This window comes from Neocloeon triangulifer, unplaced genomic scaffold (assembly GCF_031216515.1).
Source record: "Neocloeon triangulifer isolate White Clay Creek 2 clone unplaced genomic scaffold, ASM3121651v1 ptg000001l, whole genome shotgun sequence".
Lineage (NCBI taxonomy): Eukaryota > Metazoa > Arthropoda > Insecta > Ephemeroptera > Baetidae > Neocloeon > Neocloeon triangulifer.
This window is the reverse complement of record NW_026775544.1, coordinates 10,613,155-10,632,249: the sequence shown is the minus strand read 5'-3', so window position 1 is coordinate 10,632,249 and position 19,095 is coordinate 10,613,155. Positions and strand designations below refer to the sequence as shown.

General features: G+C 40.4%; 4 protein-coding genes across 4 annotated transcripts in view; 3 read left to right on the top strand and 1 right to left on the bottom strand.

Annotated features, from left to right (window-relative positions):
- Positions 1-445: 445 nt before the first annotated feature.
- Positions 446-1,706, top strand: LOC132196506 (uncharacterized). Its single transcript, XM_059619216.1, has 3 exons — positions 446-674; positions 781-1,000; positions 1,134-1,706. The coding sequence occupies exons 2-3, from the start codon at positions 807-809 to the stop codon at positions 1,330-1,332; spliced, it is 393 nt and encodes a 130-aa protein (XP_059475199.1). The 5' UTR covers positions 446-674; positions 781-806; the 3' UTR covers positions 1,333-1,706.
- An 801-nt stretch (positions 1,707-2,507) lies between these two features.
- Positions 2,508-10,064, top strand: LOC132193234 (uncharacterized). Its single transcript, XM_059613778.1, has 19 exons — positions 2,508-2,561; positions 2,845-2,982; positions 3,643-3,742; positions 3,802-3,912; positions 3,965-4,147; positions 4,627-4,770; positions 5,109-5,198; positions 5,280-5,480; positions 5,549-5,662; positions 5,730-5,891; positions 6,177-6,389; positions 6,544-6,741; positions 7,167-7,331; positions 7,393-7,488; positions 7,554-7,718; positions 8,068-8,280; positions 8,417-8,597; positions 8,743-8,948; positions 9,004-10,064. Exons 3-19 carry the CDS (start codon positions 3,658-3,660, stop codon positions 10,062-10,064), a joined length of 3,588 nt encoding a protein of 1,195 aa, XP_059469761.1. The 5' UTR covers positions 2,508-2,561; positions 2,845-2,982; positions 3,643-3,657.
- Positions 10,065-10,335: 271 nt separating this feature from the next.
- Positions 10,336-18,151, bottom strand: LOC132195002 (uncharacterized). Its single transcript, XM_059616687.1, has 18 exons — positions 18,140-18,151; positions 17,426-17,563; positions 16,667-16,766; positions 16,497-16,607; positions 16,262-16,444; positions 15,758-15,820; positions 15,473-15,688; positions 15,042-15,248; positions 14,813-14,950; positions 14,650-14,751; positions 14,420-14,584; positions 13,728-14,039; positions 13,323-13,463; positions 13,107-13,256; positions 12,847-13,052; positions 12,643-12,751; positions 12,466-12,582; positions 10,336-11,498 (listed from the first exon to the last, which is right to left on the bottom strand). The coding sequence occupies exons 3-18, from the start codon at positions 16,749-16,751 to the stop codon at positions 10,498-10,500; spliced, it is 3,306 nt and encodes a 1,101-aa protein (XP_059472670.1). The 5' UTR covers positions 16,752-16,766; positions 17,426-17,563; positions 18,140-18,151; the 3' UTR covers positions 10,336-10,497.
- Positions 17,733-19,095, top strand: part of LOC132195013 (uncharacterized) — a 26,651-nt gene continuing 25,288 nt past the window's right edge. Inside the window, exon 1 of the mRNA XM_059616698.1 lies at positions 17,733-18,096. The gene's annotated coding sequence lies outside the window, so the exon portion shown is untranslated. The remainder of the gene's footprint in view (positions 18,097-19,095) is intronic.

Genomic DNA, 19,095 nt, shown 5'->3' with positions numbered 1-19,095 from the left:
TCCTAGCTCTGTTTTTTTTTCTCATTTTTTTAACACGCTTATTATAAAATTCAGAATTATAAAAATGTACGAAATTTTTCATTGTTGCTTTTGCGAATTTGAGTAAAAACCGTAAAGCCGTGTCGCAGCAGCTAAAAAACATAATTTTCGTCGATCATTTTATTATTCATTAATGTGCGCGTATTTGTGTGTGAAGAAATTATTTTCCACAGAAGAAAAGCGATTTTTTTTTGGTTATATAAATAAATTCATCGGAAAGAAAAATAATTGCATTGTTGGATGTGCGAGTGAAAGCAGAAAACCGTTATTTCGTTTCCAAGGTGAATTCTCGGTTGTTGCGCGCTCGTTTCGATTGTTGGATGAAGAATTCTCATTCCGATTTCAAATTTCCTTGCTATAAGTCATAAGAGTACCGAATTTCCAAATTTTTAATTGAAAACTTTTACGCTCCACCCGCACAGAGATGGTCCGTAATCGCCGCCGTTCGGAGCCCTGTGAGGATGTTATCCTGAAACTTCCGTGAGGATATACTCCCGTCAGTCTGGTTGACGCGTTTGAGGCCGGTGATTTGGACCTTTTCGAGTCCATTGTCAAGACCCTGCATGCAAAACAACTTCTCTTCATCATCTTTTTTAAAGATGAGCGCGTTCAGCATATCAAATTTGACGCCCTCGGTAATTATTATTTTTTTTTATAATTTTTTTTTCTTAAATTTTTAAGACCTGAGTTATTGGTGGCGATTTCGATTTTTCAACGCTTTGCAAATAAATGTGTTCACAGTAAACGAGAGACTTCTGCGTCAAGTTATGGAAATAGCACGCGCCGCGAGCTCGGTGCAGGTCATCAGCTTCGAGCTGAACTGCGGGTCTCCAATCGTTCACCCGCAGTTCAACATGAAAATCCAGCCGCTCTTTGCTACGGGCCTCTTCTCCAGGCTGCCAGGACCACTTCTCTACGTGTTTCTGGCCACCAACGGCTGGACGGTCACCTCCACTCCACAGTGCGTATATCCAAGTTTTAAATTTTTATTTTTTTGGCGTTTTTTACTTTTACTAATTTTTAATTCACTGTGCAAATTGTTGCCGCTCTTAACTCTATTCACTGTGGTGTTTTTTTTTCTTTGTTTTGCGCAGAAAAGTCAGAGCACCTTTGAATGGCCGGTCAACTCTTTGCGCAGGGATCCTGCGATCTGAAGTTGAGGCCCTAGAGACCATCCAGCACTTGAAGCGGCCGAGAGACGCGTGCGACCTTGCCCATGGCGAGCGTCGCCCAAAAGTTCGATTGCCAAACCCTCGTCGTGACGCAAAGGGTCTTGGAAGGACGCAACCTTGAGGCAGAGCTGCGTGACGCGCGCAAAGAACTGGCCGAAGTGAAGGCCCAGCTGATGGTTTTGAAGATTGGCAAACGGCGGCATGACGGCTGCGAAGGCAACGAGCTGGAGGCCAAGAAACCCAAGACCGGCTGGATGCAATTTTGGACTTTTGCTTGAATTGCGGGCGGCCGAACCACTCCACCACCGTCACTAATAAACTCGAAAATTTCACATCTGTATTTTTTTTAACATTTTTCTTCTGTCTAACACAAGCAATTTTTCTTGTTCTTTTCAATTTTTTTTTCTTTTTTTAGGGTCGCAGGCCTAGACAAAGTCTTTGACGGCCTGCGCCCTTTATGAGTGGTGCACAAGGCACCACCCGATTTATTGTATTTTTTTTATTACATAATCTATTTTCCGTACGACAGGCCACACTGATTAAACAAAAATCGTAAAATCAATATATATAATTTCGATTTAAAAATATTCAAATATTTGATATTATTAAAATTGGTTAAAAGTTATGAAAATGCTCCTCCTATTAGCAATTCAGTGGAAAAAACTTTTTTATATATTTTTAAAGTTTGCCTCCAGACTTCTCAGCTCTATATTTCTATTATTGATATCGGATTGATATGTATTATATATTTTGCAAAATAAAGCAAAATATTTGCTTGATTAAAATTTACACCTTAAGTTTTGTCGAGGATTAAAAGATAGATTAAAATATAATGAATAAATTCATGGAGTTAATGAGGAGGCGATCAAAGTATTTTGAACCAATGAATTTCTCGTACAGTATTTATATAATTACATTATCTCTATGTATTTTTCTGAACTAACGTTGTTAACTTTAACATGGAGAATAATAATGTATGTAAATAAATAAATTAATGCTACTTTCGGCTACTTTACTCACTTGCACTAATTGTCAGTCCTCAGTCGTCGCCCTCAGTATTGCCCTCGCCCTCAGTGGGCTCATTGTCAGTGCTCCAGTGTAGTTGGGGCATCTTACTCCGTGTCTCACTCTTTCACTTTGCAGTTTGCAGAGGTGCTTGGACTTTGGCTGTTCTCAACAAAAGTTGGCTGTTCTTATCCTCCTTGTTCTTGTCGATTCCTGTCTCTGTTTGTTTCTGAAGTTTACGCGCATGCGAACTGCAGCCATACCTTTTCTGTTAAATCGTCAAGTCGTCAAGTGTATAACAGTCTTCCAAATAAAATTCGGAGGGCCAAAAAGGTCGTTTTCAGGGTAAATGGGACCCCCAGAGTTCGAATCGAGGGTCAAAAGTGACATCCCACGCGTCCCCGGCCCACACTCGTCGCGTGAAATCGGCCCGGCTGCCGGTTTTTAGCATTCAAAATTGGGCAGCCATTCTTGCAGCTCGGGCAAGGGGAGGGGGAACGGAGCGCGCCGAGCGCGGCAAGCGGCAGCAAGAGAGAGGGGAGCTGCTCGTCGCTCGTCGTTGTCTCCTCTCTGTTTTATGTAAACACCGACCGGCGGGTCGTTTTCCCTTGACCTTTTCCTCCCTCAGGGTGCTTCCAGGGCAGGTGACCGTGCCCTGAGAGATCGCGGGATCACTCCAGTGGTCATTCAAAGGTTGTTTGTGTCGTCCGACAGCTTCAAGGCGCGCAAAAGACCGTCCATACCGTCCGCGTTCCCGCAACCCAAGGTATTTTCACCGGCGGCTGATTTTCCAACATAATTTTTAATTTCACGTCGCTTTATCTGCACGTTTTCATCATGCTTTATGCCTCGTTTTGTGCTTAACCAGTTCATCTACCTTTTTCAACCGCTCCTCGCGTAATTTTCCCGTCTGCTCTACTTAAAATCGCGCTGTTGTCCGACATGAAAATATTTTTTTTTTTTTTTTAAATAAATATGTTTCCATTTATTTATTTTTGCACAGTCACTGAAATTAAATGCTGTTTTTGTTTATTTTCTGAATAGCGCCTTGCCAGATTGTGCATTTTTGTTTTTAATTTTATTTAAAATATTTACTATTCAATGTGCACACACATTAAGATTTTTCCCCGAGCAACTTTTATGTACTTTTCATGTACACAATCATGCCCTCTCGGCCTTTCTCTCAATTTAATGCTTTTTCTCTTTATGTAAAAAAAGCATCCTCCAACCCCATTTCATTTCGAAACACGTCGCTTTGTCAAAAGGTGTTTTATTTTAATCATTTCACGCACCATAAGTTCTTTTATTCTTTTAAGTACTGTGTATGCATAATTTTTCACACATAATTTTTGCACTAACGTTCTGTTTAATTACACTGACTTTTTTGCATCTTTGTAATGACTGACACAAAATTTTTCATCGACAGAGACACTTTGAGATCATGTCGGACCAATCCGACGGCTGCCCGGACGGCCCCCGGCGGTCTGCTACGTACCCTCGCATCCTGGCGGCAAACGCGACATCATGTAAGTTTTGATTTCTCTTCTCATTATTTTTCATGACAACCCTCATTCTGGTGCCACAGCTTTTCTTCCGGCAACGCTGCGCCCTCCAGCACAAGCCGCCCAGTCTACCCAGTCTACCCGTACCAGAAGTTCGATGGCAACGTTGTTTGGTGGCACTGCAGCTGGTAACAGTATGTTGATAATTTTGTCCTTGTACAGAGAATTCATTTTTCAATCTCAAAGGTCCAGCTGGACTTGTCCGATCAACACCTTCGGCAAGGCAAACGTTGCCGGCGCCAAGAACCAACTCGACAGGTTCTTCGATGGGGCTGCTCATGCAGGCGCCTCTGTCGTCACACATGGTGCGCCCTCCCTCTACAGCACCTCTGGCAACAGCACCTCGTCACCAAGTTCAAGCATCTCCGAGTGAGTTCACTTTATTTGTTATTAAAAATTTTTTTGGCCTTATCTCGTATATTTTGTGCATTGTGGCAATTAAATCAAGCAAAGAGTTGATGTAAGCCACATCATTCTATTCAATTATGTAATTTAAGTAATTTTTTTTATTTCCAATTTTTCATATTTATTATATTATGGTTTTTTTTATGTTAAGAAAACTTTTAGTAAATAATGTGTGACTCCAGAATAAAATTGTTGCCAACAAATTTAAAGACTAAACATGCAGTCCACATAGAAAATAATTTGGTCAGTCCAAATCATTTTGCCAATTTGTGAAAGCTTGTTGTAAATATGAACATGACAGCTTTATTTTGTGTATACTAAAGTTAAGCAATTTAATTTATTTCTTAATTTTTTTCAAATATAAGCAATCTGAATAAAATTTCATTACTGTAAATTAATTTTAAGTTGCCTTGAAACTTTCTAATTGCTCATCCACTTTGCAGGCAGCAACAACCTGGCTGCTCCCTCTCCAAAGTTTCATTCGAGCCACTTCACTATACCAAGACCTCAGAATCAAGCACCAACCAGGTCATGGAGCAAGTCCACATGGGCAATGCCCTCTTCTGCCAACCAAACTTCAACTCAAGGTATCGAAGCTCTACATTTTGAATCACATCATATGTGCAAATGATTCCAGAAATAAATTCAACAAATTTAAAGAAAAACTGTTCATATAATAAATAATTAAGTCAGTTCATTTTTCATTGTATTTAATTAAATAAAGCCAAGTTTGGCAATTTGGGAAAACTTGCTGTAAATATAAAAACTTGACAGTTTTCTTGATTGCAAATATACTAAAGAAATGTGATGCATAATTCTTTTTTTTTTCATCAAGTATTAAGTTATATATGAATGAAGTTAGAAATCCATTATTGCGCATATTAATTTCAAGTTTAGCCTTTAAATTTTCCTTTGTGTTCTACAGGGACACACTCAGAACCTTCAAGTCAAGCCAACTCGGGAGCACATGAACTGGCCAGGGGTGAACTGCTGCTTAGTCAGTCTTCTTCCCAAGGTATTTTTAATTCACTTGAGGATTTCTGTTACTATAAATAAATAATGAAAGCAAGTTCTTCATTGTTCATCCACTTTCCAGGCGGCAGCAGCAACCTGGCTGCACCCATTCCTATGTTGTATGCGAGCCGCGAGGATGGACTGTCTCTTGTTCCATTGACGCCAAGTGAGAGCAGGGATACAGATACCTTTGGCCACTTTGCTGAGAGGCCGTTGATGCCTATTGTGAGGCAAGAAAAGGGGCACCGTCGGCGCTCCTCGTCCAGTTCCACTTGTAGCAACGGTAAAGTTCTTTTTATACTTTTTTTCACTGTCTGTATTCTCAACTGGTGAAATATATATCTATACCAGGCGCCACACCCGCCAAACTTCCATCTCACAAAAATGACAAGGAGAACGAGAAGGAGCAAGTCTCGCATGCTCTCACGGTCTCGCCTGCCTCGTCTTGCAAAATCGTATTTGAAGGTTAGTGAAAGGAAATAAATATTTATATTCAAACAAACCAACTGATTTGAAATGCTTTGCCTGGCAGTCTCTCAGTCACCACCTGGCAACGCAAGGCCATCGGGAAGCCCCTACGACTTTGCATCTTTGTACGGCAGCGGCGGATCTCAAGAAGAACCTGAGACTCTCTCGGACATTATGCCCAGGTCAATTCCCGACGTCGACGACCTCGTTGGCGCCAACCCCAACTGTAAGAACTGCTGGTTCTTTTGCTAGATAAATTAAATCTATCACTTCATTCAAAGAAAAGTTCAATTTACATCATTTGAAGTTTTGACTATCTCAAAGATATTGATGAATAAAAATTTTCTTATTGGATAACAGCTTAAGAAATGCATTTAATTTTAAAAATTCTCTTTTTTTAAATTTAATTCACATTATTAACTCTGAATCACTCCTGACTTTTTTTATATATTAAAATGTCAACTAATTTTCAGCTGTGTAGAAAATGCTCAATGTTTCTGTTAATTTGTAGCAACAACTGCAGCTTCGCATGCAGAACTATGTTCTGCACCTCGGCCAGCCTCTGTTTTTCCCATCGACCGCGCAGCCTCCGAACCATCACCATCAAACATTTCTCCTCCAGGGTCACTGGCGTCGGTTTGGAGGAATCATACACCAGCAGGCTCTCTGACAGGGCTGGTGGTGCCTCTTTCTGCAGCGCCTCATCAAGTTCAAGCTAGTCCTAGTGAGTGTTGTTACATTTTGTGTGAAATGGATAGCACTATCAAATGGAGATGCGCATTCACAGCAAATCTTAAATAATTTTATAACTTTTAATCGTTTCAAGAAAATATATCATACTTCCAACACAAGCATGCAATAATTTTTCAATCTCAAAGGTCCAGCTGAACTTGTCCGATCGGCAACATCGCCAGGGCAAACGTTGCCGCCGCCAAGAACCAACTCGACAGGTTCTTCGATGGGGCTGCTCATGCAGGAGCCTCTGTCGTCAAACATGGTGCGCCCTCCCTCTACAGCACCTCTGGCAACAGCACCTCTGGCAACAGCACCTTGTCACCAAGTTCAAGCATCTCCGAGTGAGTTCACTTTATTTGTGTTATGTCAATTAAATTTTTTTTTCTTGGCCTCATCTCATATATTTTGTGCATTGCTGTAATTAAATCAAGCAAAAATTTGGTATAAAAAGTAAAAAAATTAATCATCATAATTTCGTTAATTTTCTAAATTTAAAAATCTTGTTAAATGTGACTTTGCAATGACATCTTCTATAATTATAAGTACTTGTGAAAAGTTCATATAACATTGCATTGTCTCTTAATTTAAAATGGTTTGTCAATTTGTAAAAATGATGAACAGTCTTGTTTTTATTATAACTTTAAAGAGGGCATTTCTTTTTTTTTAATTTTTAAGTAATCTGAATATCAGAATATCTCATTACTGCAAAAATTAATCTAAAGTTGCCTTGCTCAAGTTTTTTATTTATTCGTACTTGATGCTGCAGCCTCGCACGCAGAACGTCCTTCTCCATGTAGCAGCCAGGCATCCCTGACCTTGTCGCAGCGCCCAATCCAGCGTTCTCCGCCTCCGAGCACAAGGCCTGTGATGCCTATGAGGCAAGAGAAGGGACGCCGTCGACGTTCATCCTCGGGTTCGACCACAAGCGATGGTAAAATTCTTCTCACTTATTTTTCACCAACTTTTTTCAACTGCCAAAATATCTGCCCCAGGCGCATCACCATCCAAACGTGCAATCACAAATGACGAGGCAATCATCGAGAGCGAGCACGGCTCGCCTGCCTCTTCTTGTAAAGTTATTTGCCAACGTGAGTTAGATCATAAATCTTTTTATTGAAACAAATACACTGACCTTTTAATCTTTGCCTGGCAGTGCAACACTCACCACCTGCTGTCGGCGCGAGACTCTCGGGCAGCTCTTACGACTTTGGCTCGCTGTACGGCAGCTATAGTAGCTCTGAAGGTCGACAACCTGCTGCACCTCAGAAGCCTTGGTCAATCCCCGACTTTGAAGACCTCGTCGCCGCAAATCCCAGCAGTAAGAACTTTTGGTTTTTCTTTTTTGCTAGTCGTTCTGTCAGATGTTAACCAGCGCCACAATATGTTTTACAGCACAACAAGTCAAATGCTGCAGTCTCACAATTAAATTTTGTCACCTCAGTTTAGTTGACTGCAGCTTCTTTCTCATTCCAAAATTACAATCCTTCAATTTAGTGAATTAAAAAGTTTATTTTGGCTCCTTTGGAGTGTAGAGACTGACTAAATAAATTGTGTTAATTATTTTCCTACTCTACATTCATATGTTTTACAGAACCAATTACAAAATACATTTCCCTTTTGTTCAATTATTAATGACCCCCACAATCAACTGCTCTCTCAATTTTTAGTGACTCCAGCTCCGACTGCAAATGCTCGTCATCCAGCCCTTGAGTCACCCGTCGACAAAGAGGCCACCCGACCAGCGTCAAGGGCGTCTTCCCTGGACGCAGTGGCGTCGGAAAATGGAAAAGATTTTTCTGGCATGGTGCGGCCTGCGTCGTCTACAGACATGTCTGATTTTTCACAAGAAAATTTACAAAATGAATCTGCTGATGAAAGTGGTGCGTTTTTTCTTAGTGTCGTTGAATTATGCATTGTTTTTTTTTATTTTAAGTGAAGTAAAAATTGAATTGTAACAGTGCATCATAATTATTTTGGATGTAAAACTTTTTGTAAATAAAAATATTTTCTTTTCAGAATGCGTTTCTACTTTTAAACTTAGTGATAATCAGATCAATAGCAAGAAATGTGCAATCTTGCCTGGATTTGAAAAGGCGACCAGCAACAACCTACCAAATGTACCATTTTTCATGCTAGTTGATTTCCTTATGTTAATACGTAACCAGAATCCTGCCAGCAGACACTACAAGGACGACCAGTGAGTTTTTTTTTTTTAATTTACCAAAAATGCAATCACTTTTCTGGTACCCTGTACCAATTTTATGCCTTAAGCAGTGCTCTTTGAAATTTTTTCCTTCAGAATTTTTAGCAAAAATATTCTCAGAATAAATCACAAATTACAGTAACATGCGACGCCAATACACCGATGCCGCCGTTGGCTTCGTTCAAGTAATGACCAAAAGAGATGAAAATGGTTGTCAGCAGTGGACTGTCCTCGCTAAAGTCACACCGGAAACCTCAGTGAGAAACGAACCGTACAACGTCCAGTTGTCGTGCACATCATCAAAGGTGTTAAAGCTCAAATGCTATGGTTGTCCGGCGCAAAACAGTACGTTAATTATCTTGATACCTATGTTTTAACTTAAATAAATTTAATCAAATAGTGGTGTGCAAGCACTGCTTGGTGCTGCTCTCGTGGGTACACTACCGTTCATCAGTGGACGAGTCATGTACGAGCGTCCCTTGCTACTGGCGAAAAAGTCTCCTTTCTAGCATCAACACAGACAAGCCAGCAGCAAGTATTGTACCAAACGGGAAAAAAAGGAAGCGAACGTCGGCCTATGCCAAGGACGGGTCGTTCCTTGATGATTTGAAGCAGCTTGAGGTTGCCAACTCTGATAACAATGCAGGATTTGCAATAAGGTCCATGTTCAGAGCTCAGGTAATGGACACAAATTCTCCCTTGTGCTTGCACAATATTGCTTGCGACCTCTTGCGCACTGATTCAAATGTCAACTTGGCCGGTTTTCTTGATCTTGTAACAATTTCACTGAGAAATTGCGAGCCTCATTACTTCAAATACGTGCAAAACGAAACCCGAAACCAAAGTCTCTCACCTTTGTGGTATACCCTACGGTACGGACGCATCACAGCTTCCATTTTCTACGAAGCCAGTCGTTGGAAACGTGGTTCCACACTGGTGAGGAAGGTTTTTGGGGCAAAGTTTAAGCCGACGGAAGCAATGAGGAGGGGTCTCGCGCTGGAGGAAAAGTTGCGCAAACAGTTTGCTAGAGAAAACAACGTGAAAGTGTCGGAAGGGTGGCTTTGCCTTAGTGCCGAGTACCCGTTGTACGGTGCATCCCCCGACGGTGTGGGGAAAAATTTCATAATTGAGATTAAATCTCCGTTTCGCAACGAAAACGTAACCAATTTCGTCCGGGACGGTAAACCGACACCCAAGGTATTGGCCCAAATTTTGCTGCAGCTCCGTCTGTCAAACAAAACTCGCTGTTATCTGCTGATCCCGGACGAAAATTATGAGAAAAATGGCTTCTATTCGCAATTTGTGATTGATTTTAACGCCAAAGCTACAGAGCAGAGCGAGGTCGACGACTACAATGAAAAGCAGAAATTCTTTAAAAAATGCTTAGACAGGTCAAACAAATTCTGGCGTCACAGCATTTACCCACGGCTGTTGAGCGCTTCCCGTCATGTACAAGATTGATTTGTTGTGTTATAATTTTCAGCTCAATTTGTAAAGTATATTCTGCTATAATTTGATGTCTAAAAATTTCAATTAAACAAAGATGATATTAATATATAAATATATATCTCAGGAAAACAGGTTTTTCATTTACATATATTGTGGTAACCTTTAATTTGCAGAAAATTAAAACAATCATGTCTTTCCGAGGCGCTTTATTGGCAGTTTTTGTAATTGACAGTTTTATTAACACATAGTAAATTTTAATAAGTTATAACGTTAACCAATTGATAACAAAAAAAAAAAATGTGTACAATCGAGTTAAATTTATACATGTAATGTGAAAATGCACATGAGCTTGCTCCTTGCACTCGCACTAAGTAGGTGCGATGCGAAAAAAGTTTTTTTAAAAGAAAGTCCAAACCAATTTATTTTACATATTAAATAAAAAACTTCAGCGTCTAATAAGAGGGGGGCTGAAATTTGCTAATCCCACTGCTACCGCCACTGCGTCGTCTAGGTACTGAATCATAGATGATGGAATGCACGCGTGCGGGCTCACCATTTTAAAGTTTCGCACTCGACCGATCAATCGCTCAATGTGGATTCGAAGAGCTGCAATTTTTTTACAACCGGGTCCCTGATCCTCATCCATCGGAATTCCTTTTCGCACTGAAGGTGGCTTTTCCATTCTGACACCCTTTGACTCAAAAACAGTGTCCACGTTTTTGAACCCCCTGTCTACCAACACTGTTCTTCCCGGAATAACATGGTCCAAAATGCCCGATTGCTGAATGAATGCCATGTCATGGCGGCGTCCACCATAACCGGCAGAGACGAAATTGCAATATCCATCAGGCGTACAAGAAATTAAGTACTTTATGGTGTTGCACGCTTTATAGGAACTGAATGTGATTGCTCTGTCGCACGCGTCGGACGGAATTTGAGTTTGAATTTCAAAGCAATCGATGATGTGGGTTACTTTCGAGTATTCATAGCGGAACGGAATCGGCAAATTTCTGACTAGTAACTGGGGTTTCAGAATGCCAATGGTTTCTCTTAGGCAATCTGCGATTGTGGGTAGGGTGGCTTTGAAAATTTCGTTTGCTTTGCTTTTCGAAATGCCAAAATGAAGGCCCAAAATTTCAAAGCTCTCATTAAGCTTGACTTTTCGAATGGTTAAGAGAACCTTATCGCGTCCCTTTTCTGGTGTCGGCCCGACTTTCTTTGCTAACGCATCGATTAAGTGAATATTTTCTTTGCTGATACCTAAAAAAAGGTCTGGTCTTTCGAGCATCATGTCCAAAGCCACCGAGTGTCGTAGTGATGCCTTTTCAGCTCTAATGGCCTTTTCAACATGATGTTGACTTGAACTTTCTGTATCCAGGGATCCAGGAAAGATGAAATCGGGGTCTTTTTGTTTTTCACGTTCTGTGAAACGCAAACGCGGAGAGTCTGGAACAAAAGGAGTTGAAAGATTTTATACCAAACGCCTATAAATGCAGGATATGCTGCACCGCATGGCAAACGCGTCAAGCTGGTTGCATAGCGGTTTTTTAAGTAGGAGCCTCAGCCGCATTGTTTTGCGTGGTGGCGGAATGGGAAGTTTTGACCCAGCGGCTGACCCAACATAAAGAAAAGTTGCACAGTCCTCATATAAGAAATTTTATAAATTAAATATTTATTATTATGTAATTATATTTTATTAGTATCGTAAATATTTATATCTCCCATCGCATCATTGAATTATCTGAAAGAGCGCGTGCTCTTTCGCTCCTTTTATATTTATTATTTCGAACGTAGTTTGTCTTTTTGAACTTAACCTACTTAATCTGCGGCGATGTCTACAGTGTTCAAAACGTAATATAACAAACCACTAAGTAATTAAGGATTTTTTTCATTATTTTAAAATTTTAATCAATATTTTTCCAGGATAAAAAATCATACTACAGATTCGGAGAAAATTTTTACTTTATTCTCTTGCTTCCTTCGCTCCGCTCTCTTATATTGTGGGCAAATTCAGTTAACATAAATTTAAACATAAAAATTTTTTCACTCGTAGCAAAATTTTCCAGTCCGCACTCTCTCACTGCACCGTCGTCCAAAATTTATTCGCACCAGGAGAGAGTGGAGCTTATCCTTGCAGATTTATTATAATTTAATATTTCAATTTATTAAAAAATATCTTAACACAGCCCATAAAATCTGCTAACAGCAAAACACACAGAGAAGGATATTTTTTTTGCATTGGAATAAACAATAATTATCTAGAAAAAAACCACACAGGAAAAGCGCCACATTAAAGATATATAATACAAAATGAACACAATACAAATTAGATAAAAGTTACTTCCTGCTAAATATGCTCATATTACCGTTATAAAAAAGTGGTATAATAACTAAGAAAAAAAAAGAATGATACCTGCATTACTCATGCCTCCCGATACTTGAGACTCAGGCTGAGCAGTTGAGTTCTGTGACTTATGAACTTGCTCGTCAGGTTTGGACACTTGCAGCCATTCCACCCAGAGTATGGTACCTGAAGAATGCAGCAAGTAAGAATATAGCATATCAGATGGCTTATGATTATATATGCTACCTCCTGCACCATTAATTTTCTTCAGCTTTGAAGGCACCGTCATTGGGTTGAGTCGCCATTGTGTCTTATCGAATCCATTTATGGTTTCAGGCCTGACATCACCCGGAATCTGCAGTTATTTTGAAAAATTATTAAATGCTACCATTTTAAGTAATGGTAAATATTTATTAATTACTGAAACGCCATTGAAAATTCAACACACACCTTATAATGAAGCTCACAACAGTATAGTCCGCTTTGAATTGATTTGGACTGATAGTTCGGATCAATTCTTTCTCTGATCATCCGAAAAATCACATGTCGCAGAGGGACAGACTTTGTAAGGGAAAACAATTTCTTAGTCGGATCCTTCCTTGAGTTGATATCACACCCAGGGATGAAACATTTCCTTATCCAGTCTGGGCGGGCCTCTATATGAAATGAACTTAAAAATAAAAAACATTTAAAATAAATATTTATAATACCTTGAACAATCTGAGCAGTTCCACTAGTCTTGGCCTGATTGACCTGAGGCTCTATGCGATGTAAAACCTGTCTTGACGATAGGTGCCTTGAGAGCTTGTTCAAGTGTCCGATGAGCGCCGAGTCAGAAAATTTCAGAGGAGCGTTAGAAACTATAACATATATTAAGTTTTGATGTAAAATTTAAAGACATTAATTAGTCCATCGCGTGAGAATACCTCGAGTGGACCGTCGCTGATGGGGAGGTTGAGAGACCACATCCCCATTTTGCTCGTTTTCTGCATTATTTTCACTTTCATCTCTCTGATCGTTGAGCTCTTCATTAGGAGAGTCACCGTTTCCAAAATCTTTGTTTAAACCTGAGCAAATAATTTTAAAAGAAAATGAGATAAAATCCTTATTAATGAAGTTCTATTACTTTAAACTTCTACATGTTTGAAAAATAACAGTTTTTATTCTGGGAAAAATAACATAGCTTCATTCATTTATTAAAATGGTATTCATCTGTATCAAAAGCACGCTATTTTAGTCAAATAGATATTCTCTCTAAAAACAAAACAAGTAATTTTATTTTGTTGAAATGTTATATTCAAAGTTGAATGAAGATTCAATTTTTAACTGACCATCAAGGCTTTGTGAAATTGGCTGCGGCAATTCATTAGCACGCTCATGAAGACCATGATGAGTCTCTGTTGGGCTCTTTTGTGCTGGCAAAATCAGTCGTGATAAAACAGCCTTTGTTCGACGAGGTCTGACAATTGGAGAGCCATTAACAGGCGAGTATCCTTCCAAAGTCAAAGGTGGTGTGGAATTTACTCTAATTTCCGACGTCATTGCGTCCAGGGAAGACGCCCTTGACGGTGGTCGGGTGGCCTCGTTGTCGACGGGCGACTTAATGGCTGGAGGACGAGCATTTGTAGTCGGAGCTGGAGTCACTAAAAATTGAGAGAGCGCAGTTGATAGTTGGTGGGGTATAATTAAACAAAAGGGAAATTTAGAATGAAATTGGTTCTGTAAAACATTATGAATGTAGAGTAGGAAAATAATTAACACAATTATTTATTCAGTCTCAACACTCCAAATGAGCCAAAATAAACTTTTTAATTCACTAAATTGAAAGGATTTAATTAAATTGTATTCTGTGACATACTATTTTAACATACACTTGTAATTTTGGAATGAAAAAAAAAATGCAACAGGCAACCTAAATGAGGTGACAAAATTTAATTGTGAGACTTGTTGTGCTATAAAACATATTGTGGCGCTGGTTAACATCTGACAGAACGACTAGCAAAAAAAAAACAAAAGTTCTTACTGCTGGGATTTGCGGCGACGAGGTCTTCAAAGTCGGGGATTGACCAAGGCTTCTGAGGTGCAGCAGGTTGTCGACCTTCAGAGCTACTATAGCTGCCGTACAGCGAGCCAAAGTCGTAAGAGCTGCCCGAGAGTCTCGCGCTGACAGCAGGTGGTGAGTGTTGCACTGCCAGGCAAAGATTAAAAGGTCAGTGTATTTGTTTCAATAAAAAGATTTATGGTTTAACTCACGTTGGCAAATAACTTTACAAGAAGAGGCAGGCGAGCCGTGCTCGCTCTCGATGATTGCCTCGTCATTTGTGACTGCAATTGCACGTTTGGATGGTGATGCGCCTGGGGCAGATATTTTGGCAGTTGAAAAAAGTTAGTGAAAAATAAGTGAGAAGAATTTTACCATCGCTTGTGGTCGAACCCGAGGATGAACGTCGACGGCGTCCCTTCTCTTGCCTCATAGGCATCACAGGCCTTGTGCTCGGAGGCGGAGAACGCTGGATTGGGCGCTGCGACAAGGTCAGGGATGCCTGGCTGCTGCCTGGAAAGTGGACGAGCGTGCATTAAGCTTTGATCGACAGTTGAATGTTGTTGTTGCTGGGGAGGGGGGGGGGCTTGTTTTGTTGGATTACCTTGAGAAGACTGGCTGACAGAAGAGGGCACTGCCCAAGTGGACCTGCTGCTTAGTCTGGTTGGTGCGTGCCGGGTGACAGTCACCGTCAGATTTGCAGGCGGTGCTGCTCTTGGCATTGACTGACTAGGTGACAATGTCCAGGAACGAACACGTGCACTGTGGACGGGCTCAAGCTGACAGTGAGCAGAGCCATCAGGTTGGTGCCCTGCAGATAATAAAAAACTTTGATTGGGAATTCCAAACAAAAAGAGAAATATGATAATAAAAGTGCAGAGGTATAATTCATGGCTTAAGTGAAGAAAATTTAAAAATAATTGTTTTCATTCAATCCTTTGCGACTGCTATTTGGACTGTGCTGTCAATTTTTTTTTTTAAATTAGGTATTGCCACGCAGACATAAAAGGGCAGTGTGCATTTTGGAAAGTGTACCTAGTGGCTCTGAAGAGGTGTGCTCAGTCTGGCACTGGGAGTAATCAGTGTCCAGTCTCTCCGAGAGAGGAGGCACGTCGGCTAACGGCGGGCAATAGTCGGTTGCTGCCTTCGATCCATCCCTGCGCTCACTCGTCAGTGGCAGACATGAGGTAGCAGGAATGTTTCTGTCCTGGGGCCGGCTCATATGGAAAGGTGCAGGCAGGCTGCTGCTGCCTGAAAAGTTGAACAAATATTTAGTTTCTTTCATCGCTTTTATAAAATTATACAAGTGGGAAGAATTACGTAATGTTGCTGACTGACTATTCTGTGGGTATCTGTCCGATTGTGCTCGATAAACATTGATGGCTGGACAAGAAGGATATGGTTGAGCGTGCGAGGGTGCAGCATAAAAGTACGAATAAATAAAAAATTTGAGCATTCCATTTAGAAAGGCAACTTAAGATTAATTTTAGCAGTAATGATATATTCTGATATTAAGATATTTACTAAATATTTAAAAAAAATGCCCTCCTTAAAGTCATTATAAAAACAAGACTACTTATTATTTTTTTCAAATTGACAAAGCATTTTAAATCAAGACAATGCATAGAAAAGGTCACCGAAAAGTCACATTTAACAAGACCCCATCCACAAGATTTGCAATTAAAAAATATAAAAATAATAAAATGAAGCTGATTGAATTTTCTACTTTATGTATCAACTTTTTGCTTGATTTAATTGCAACAATGCACAAAATATACGAGATAAGGCCAAAAAAATTTTTAATAACAAATAAAGTGAACTCACTCGGAGATGCTTGAACTTGGTGACGAGGTGCTGTTGCCAGAGGTGCTGTAGAGGGAGGGCGCACCATGTGTGACGACAGAGGCGCCTGCATGAGCAGCCCCATCGAAGAACCTGTCGAGTTGGTTCTTGGCGCCGGCAACGTTTGCCTTGCCGAAGGTGTTGATCGGACAAGTCCAGCTGGACCTTTGAGATTGAAAAATGAATTCTCTGTACAAGGACAAAATTATCAACATACTGTTACCAGCTGCAGTGCCACCAAACAACGTTGCCATCGAACTTCTGGTACGGGTAGACTGGGTAGACTGGGCGGCTTGTGCTGGAGGGCGCAGCGTTGCCGGAAGAAAAGCTGTGGCACCAGAATGAGGGTTGTCATGAAAAATAATGAGAAGAGAAATCAAAACTTACATGATGTCGCGTTTGCCGCCAGGATGCGAGGGTACGTAGCAGACCGCCGGGGGCCGTCCGGGCAGCCGTCGGATTGGTCCGACATGATCTCAAAGTGTCTCTGTCGATGAAAAATTTTGTGTCAGTCATTACAAAGATGCAAAAAAGTCAGTGTAATTAAACAGAACGTTAGTGCAAAAATTATGTGTGAAAAATTATGCATACACAGTACTTAAAAGAATAAAAGAACTTATGGTGCGTGAAATGATTAAAATAAAACACCTTTTGACAAAGCGACGTGTTTCGAAATGAAATGGGGTTGGAGGATGCGTTTTTTACATAAAGAGAAAAAGCATTAAATTGAGAGAAAGGCCGAGAGGGCATGATTGTGTACATGAAAAGTACATAAAAGTTGCTCGGGGAAAAATCTTAATGTGTGTGCACATTGAATAGTAAATATTTTAAATAAAATTAAAAACAAAAATGCACAATCTGGCAAGGCGCTATTCAGAAAATAAACAAAAACAGCATTTAATTTCAGTGACTGTGCAAAAATAAATAAATGGAAACATATTTATTTAAAAAAAAAAAAAAATATTTTCATGTCGGACAACAGCGCGATTTTAAGTAGAGCAGACGGGAAAATTACGCGAGGAGCGGTTGAAAAAGGTAGATGAACTGGTTAAGCACAAAACGAGGCATAAAGCATGATGAAAACGTGCAGATAAAGCGACGTGAAATTAAAAATTATGTTGGAAAATCAGCCGCCGGTGAAAATACCTTGGGTTGCGGGAACGCGGACGGTATGGACGGTCTTTTGCGCGCCTTGAAGCTGTCGGACGACACAAACAACCTTTGAATGACCACTGGAGTGATCCCGCGATCTCTCAGGGCACGGTCACCTGCCCTGGAAGCACCCTGAGGGAGGAAAAGGTCAAGGGAAAACGACCCGCCGGTCGGTGTTTACATAAAACAGAGAGGAGACAACGACGAGCGACGAGCAGCTCCCCTCTCTCTTGCTGCCGCTTGCCGCGCTCGGCGCGCTCCGTTCCCCCTCCCCTTGCCCGAGCTGCAAGAATGGCTGCCCAATTTTGAATGCTAAAAACCGGCAGCCGGGCCGATTTCACGCGACGAGTGTGGGCCGGGGACGCGTGGGATGTCACTTTTGACCCTCGATTCGAACTCTGGGGGTCCCATTTACCCTGAAAACGACCTTTTTGGCCCTCCGAATTTTATTTGGAAGACTGTATACAAAGAGAGAGCTACAGGACAGGTACAGACACAGACCGTGCATGATTCTGCAGTGTTTTTACGTGATTATTGAGCGAACGTCATTGTACCAACAACTGCAAACGTAAATACCGACGACTTGAGCGTGTTTTTAGTGACGCAAATTTGTATTTGCGACCTTACGCTCGCCTCCTTGCCCGCCGAGACAACGAGAAAAAAAAGTTGACGGCGAAAAATTATCCTCTATAGTCGGATTCACCTCACCTGTATGTAAAATTTCCACGCCCTCTCAATCTCTACCGCGCGCTTCCATTGGGCGAGCGTGTCACGTGACTCTCACGTGACATTTATCCCAGGTACTGTTTTGCCTCGAAAGCGCGCTAAAACTCAAAACTTTGGTCTTTACGTAGGCTCCATCGCTCCGTGTAAAGATAAAAATTTAGACGATTTTAAAAATAGATCTGGCTGTATGGCACCCGCCAAAACCCTAACCTTCAACAACAACAACAGCTTCATGTAATTCATATTTTAATTAATATTCTCGGTGAATAAAAACCTTTGAAAATTATGAATTACAAAAAAGATAAGGCATTGTTGAAAACCAGCACCTCTGCAAAACGCCAGACATCAAAAGAGACGGTATCAAAATTTTGGTAAATAAATTCAATTCTAAGGGCTAATATTTTCAGACGGTTTTAATTCATTAGGGCGCTCTCGCTCGGTATGACCAGCTTCACCTCCGCATAATGAGTGGCGCCGAATGCTTGAGATTAATTAATTAACAATAAAATCCACTAGTCCTTTGATTTTTACATTTGTAGGCCCTAAAAAAGCACTTCCAATACTGGCTAGGTTTAATTATAGTATAATTTTAAATATAATATATCCTTTTTAGGAACACTTCGTCAAAAAAATTATTTATTTTAAAATAATTAAAAACAATAATTTATATAATTAATTTTAATAAAAAAAAACATTTCTTCTTTGAATGCAAACACTTGAGATGGATTTTATGAAAATGAAACCGGGTCAACCTCGTTGCATAAAAAATAAAATATTTAAGGACAACTGATCAGTAGAGTGGCACATTACTGTGATTTTGCCAGAAAAATCTTTGGGTTTATTGCCAAAGTCACAGTATGAATCCATTCAATGACGAATGACTCATTTGCTTAATTATTTTCTGCAATTTTTGTTTTTGTTTATTAAATTTGATTCTC

Coding starts and splice junctions, on each gene's coding strand:
- LOC132196506 (XM_059619216.1), top strand. CDS start 807: ATGGAAATAGCACGCGCCGCGAGCTCGGTGCAGGTCATCAGCTTCGAG. Junction 1,001..1,133: donor ACGGTCACCTCCACTCCACA/GTGCGTATATCC, acceptor TGTTTTGCGCAG/AAAAGTCAGAGCACCTTTGA.
- LOC132193234 (XM_059613778.1), top strand. CDS start 3,658: ATGTCGGACCAATCCGACGGCTGCCCGGACGGCCCCCGGCGGTCTGCT. Junction 4,771..5,108: donor CAACCAAACTTCAACTCAAG/GTATCGAAGCTC, acceptor TGTGTTCTACAG/GGACACACTCAGAACCTTCA. Junction 5,199..5,279: donor TAGTCAGTCTTCTTCCCAAG/GTATTTTTAATT, acceptor TCCACTTTCCAG/GCGGCAGCAGCAACCTGGCT.
- LOC132195002 (XM_059616687.1), bottom strand. CDS start 16,751: ATGTCGGACCAATCCGACGGCTGCCCGGACGGCCCCCGGCGGTCTGCT. Junction 16,445..16,496: donor TGGCACTGCAGCTGGTAACA/GTATGTTGATAA, acceptor TCAATCTCAAAG/GTCCAGCTGGACTTGTCCGA. Junction 14,040..14,419: donor CGTCGCCGCAAATCCCAGCA/GTAAGAACTTTT, acceptor CTCAATTTTTAG/TGACTCCAGCTCCGACTACA.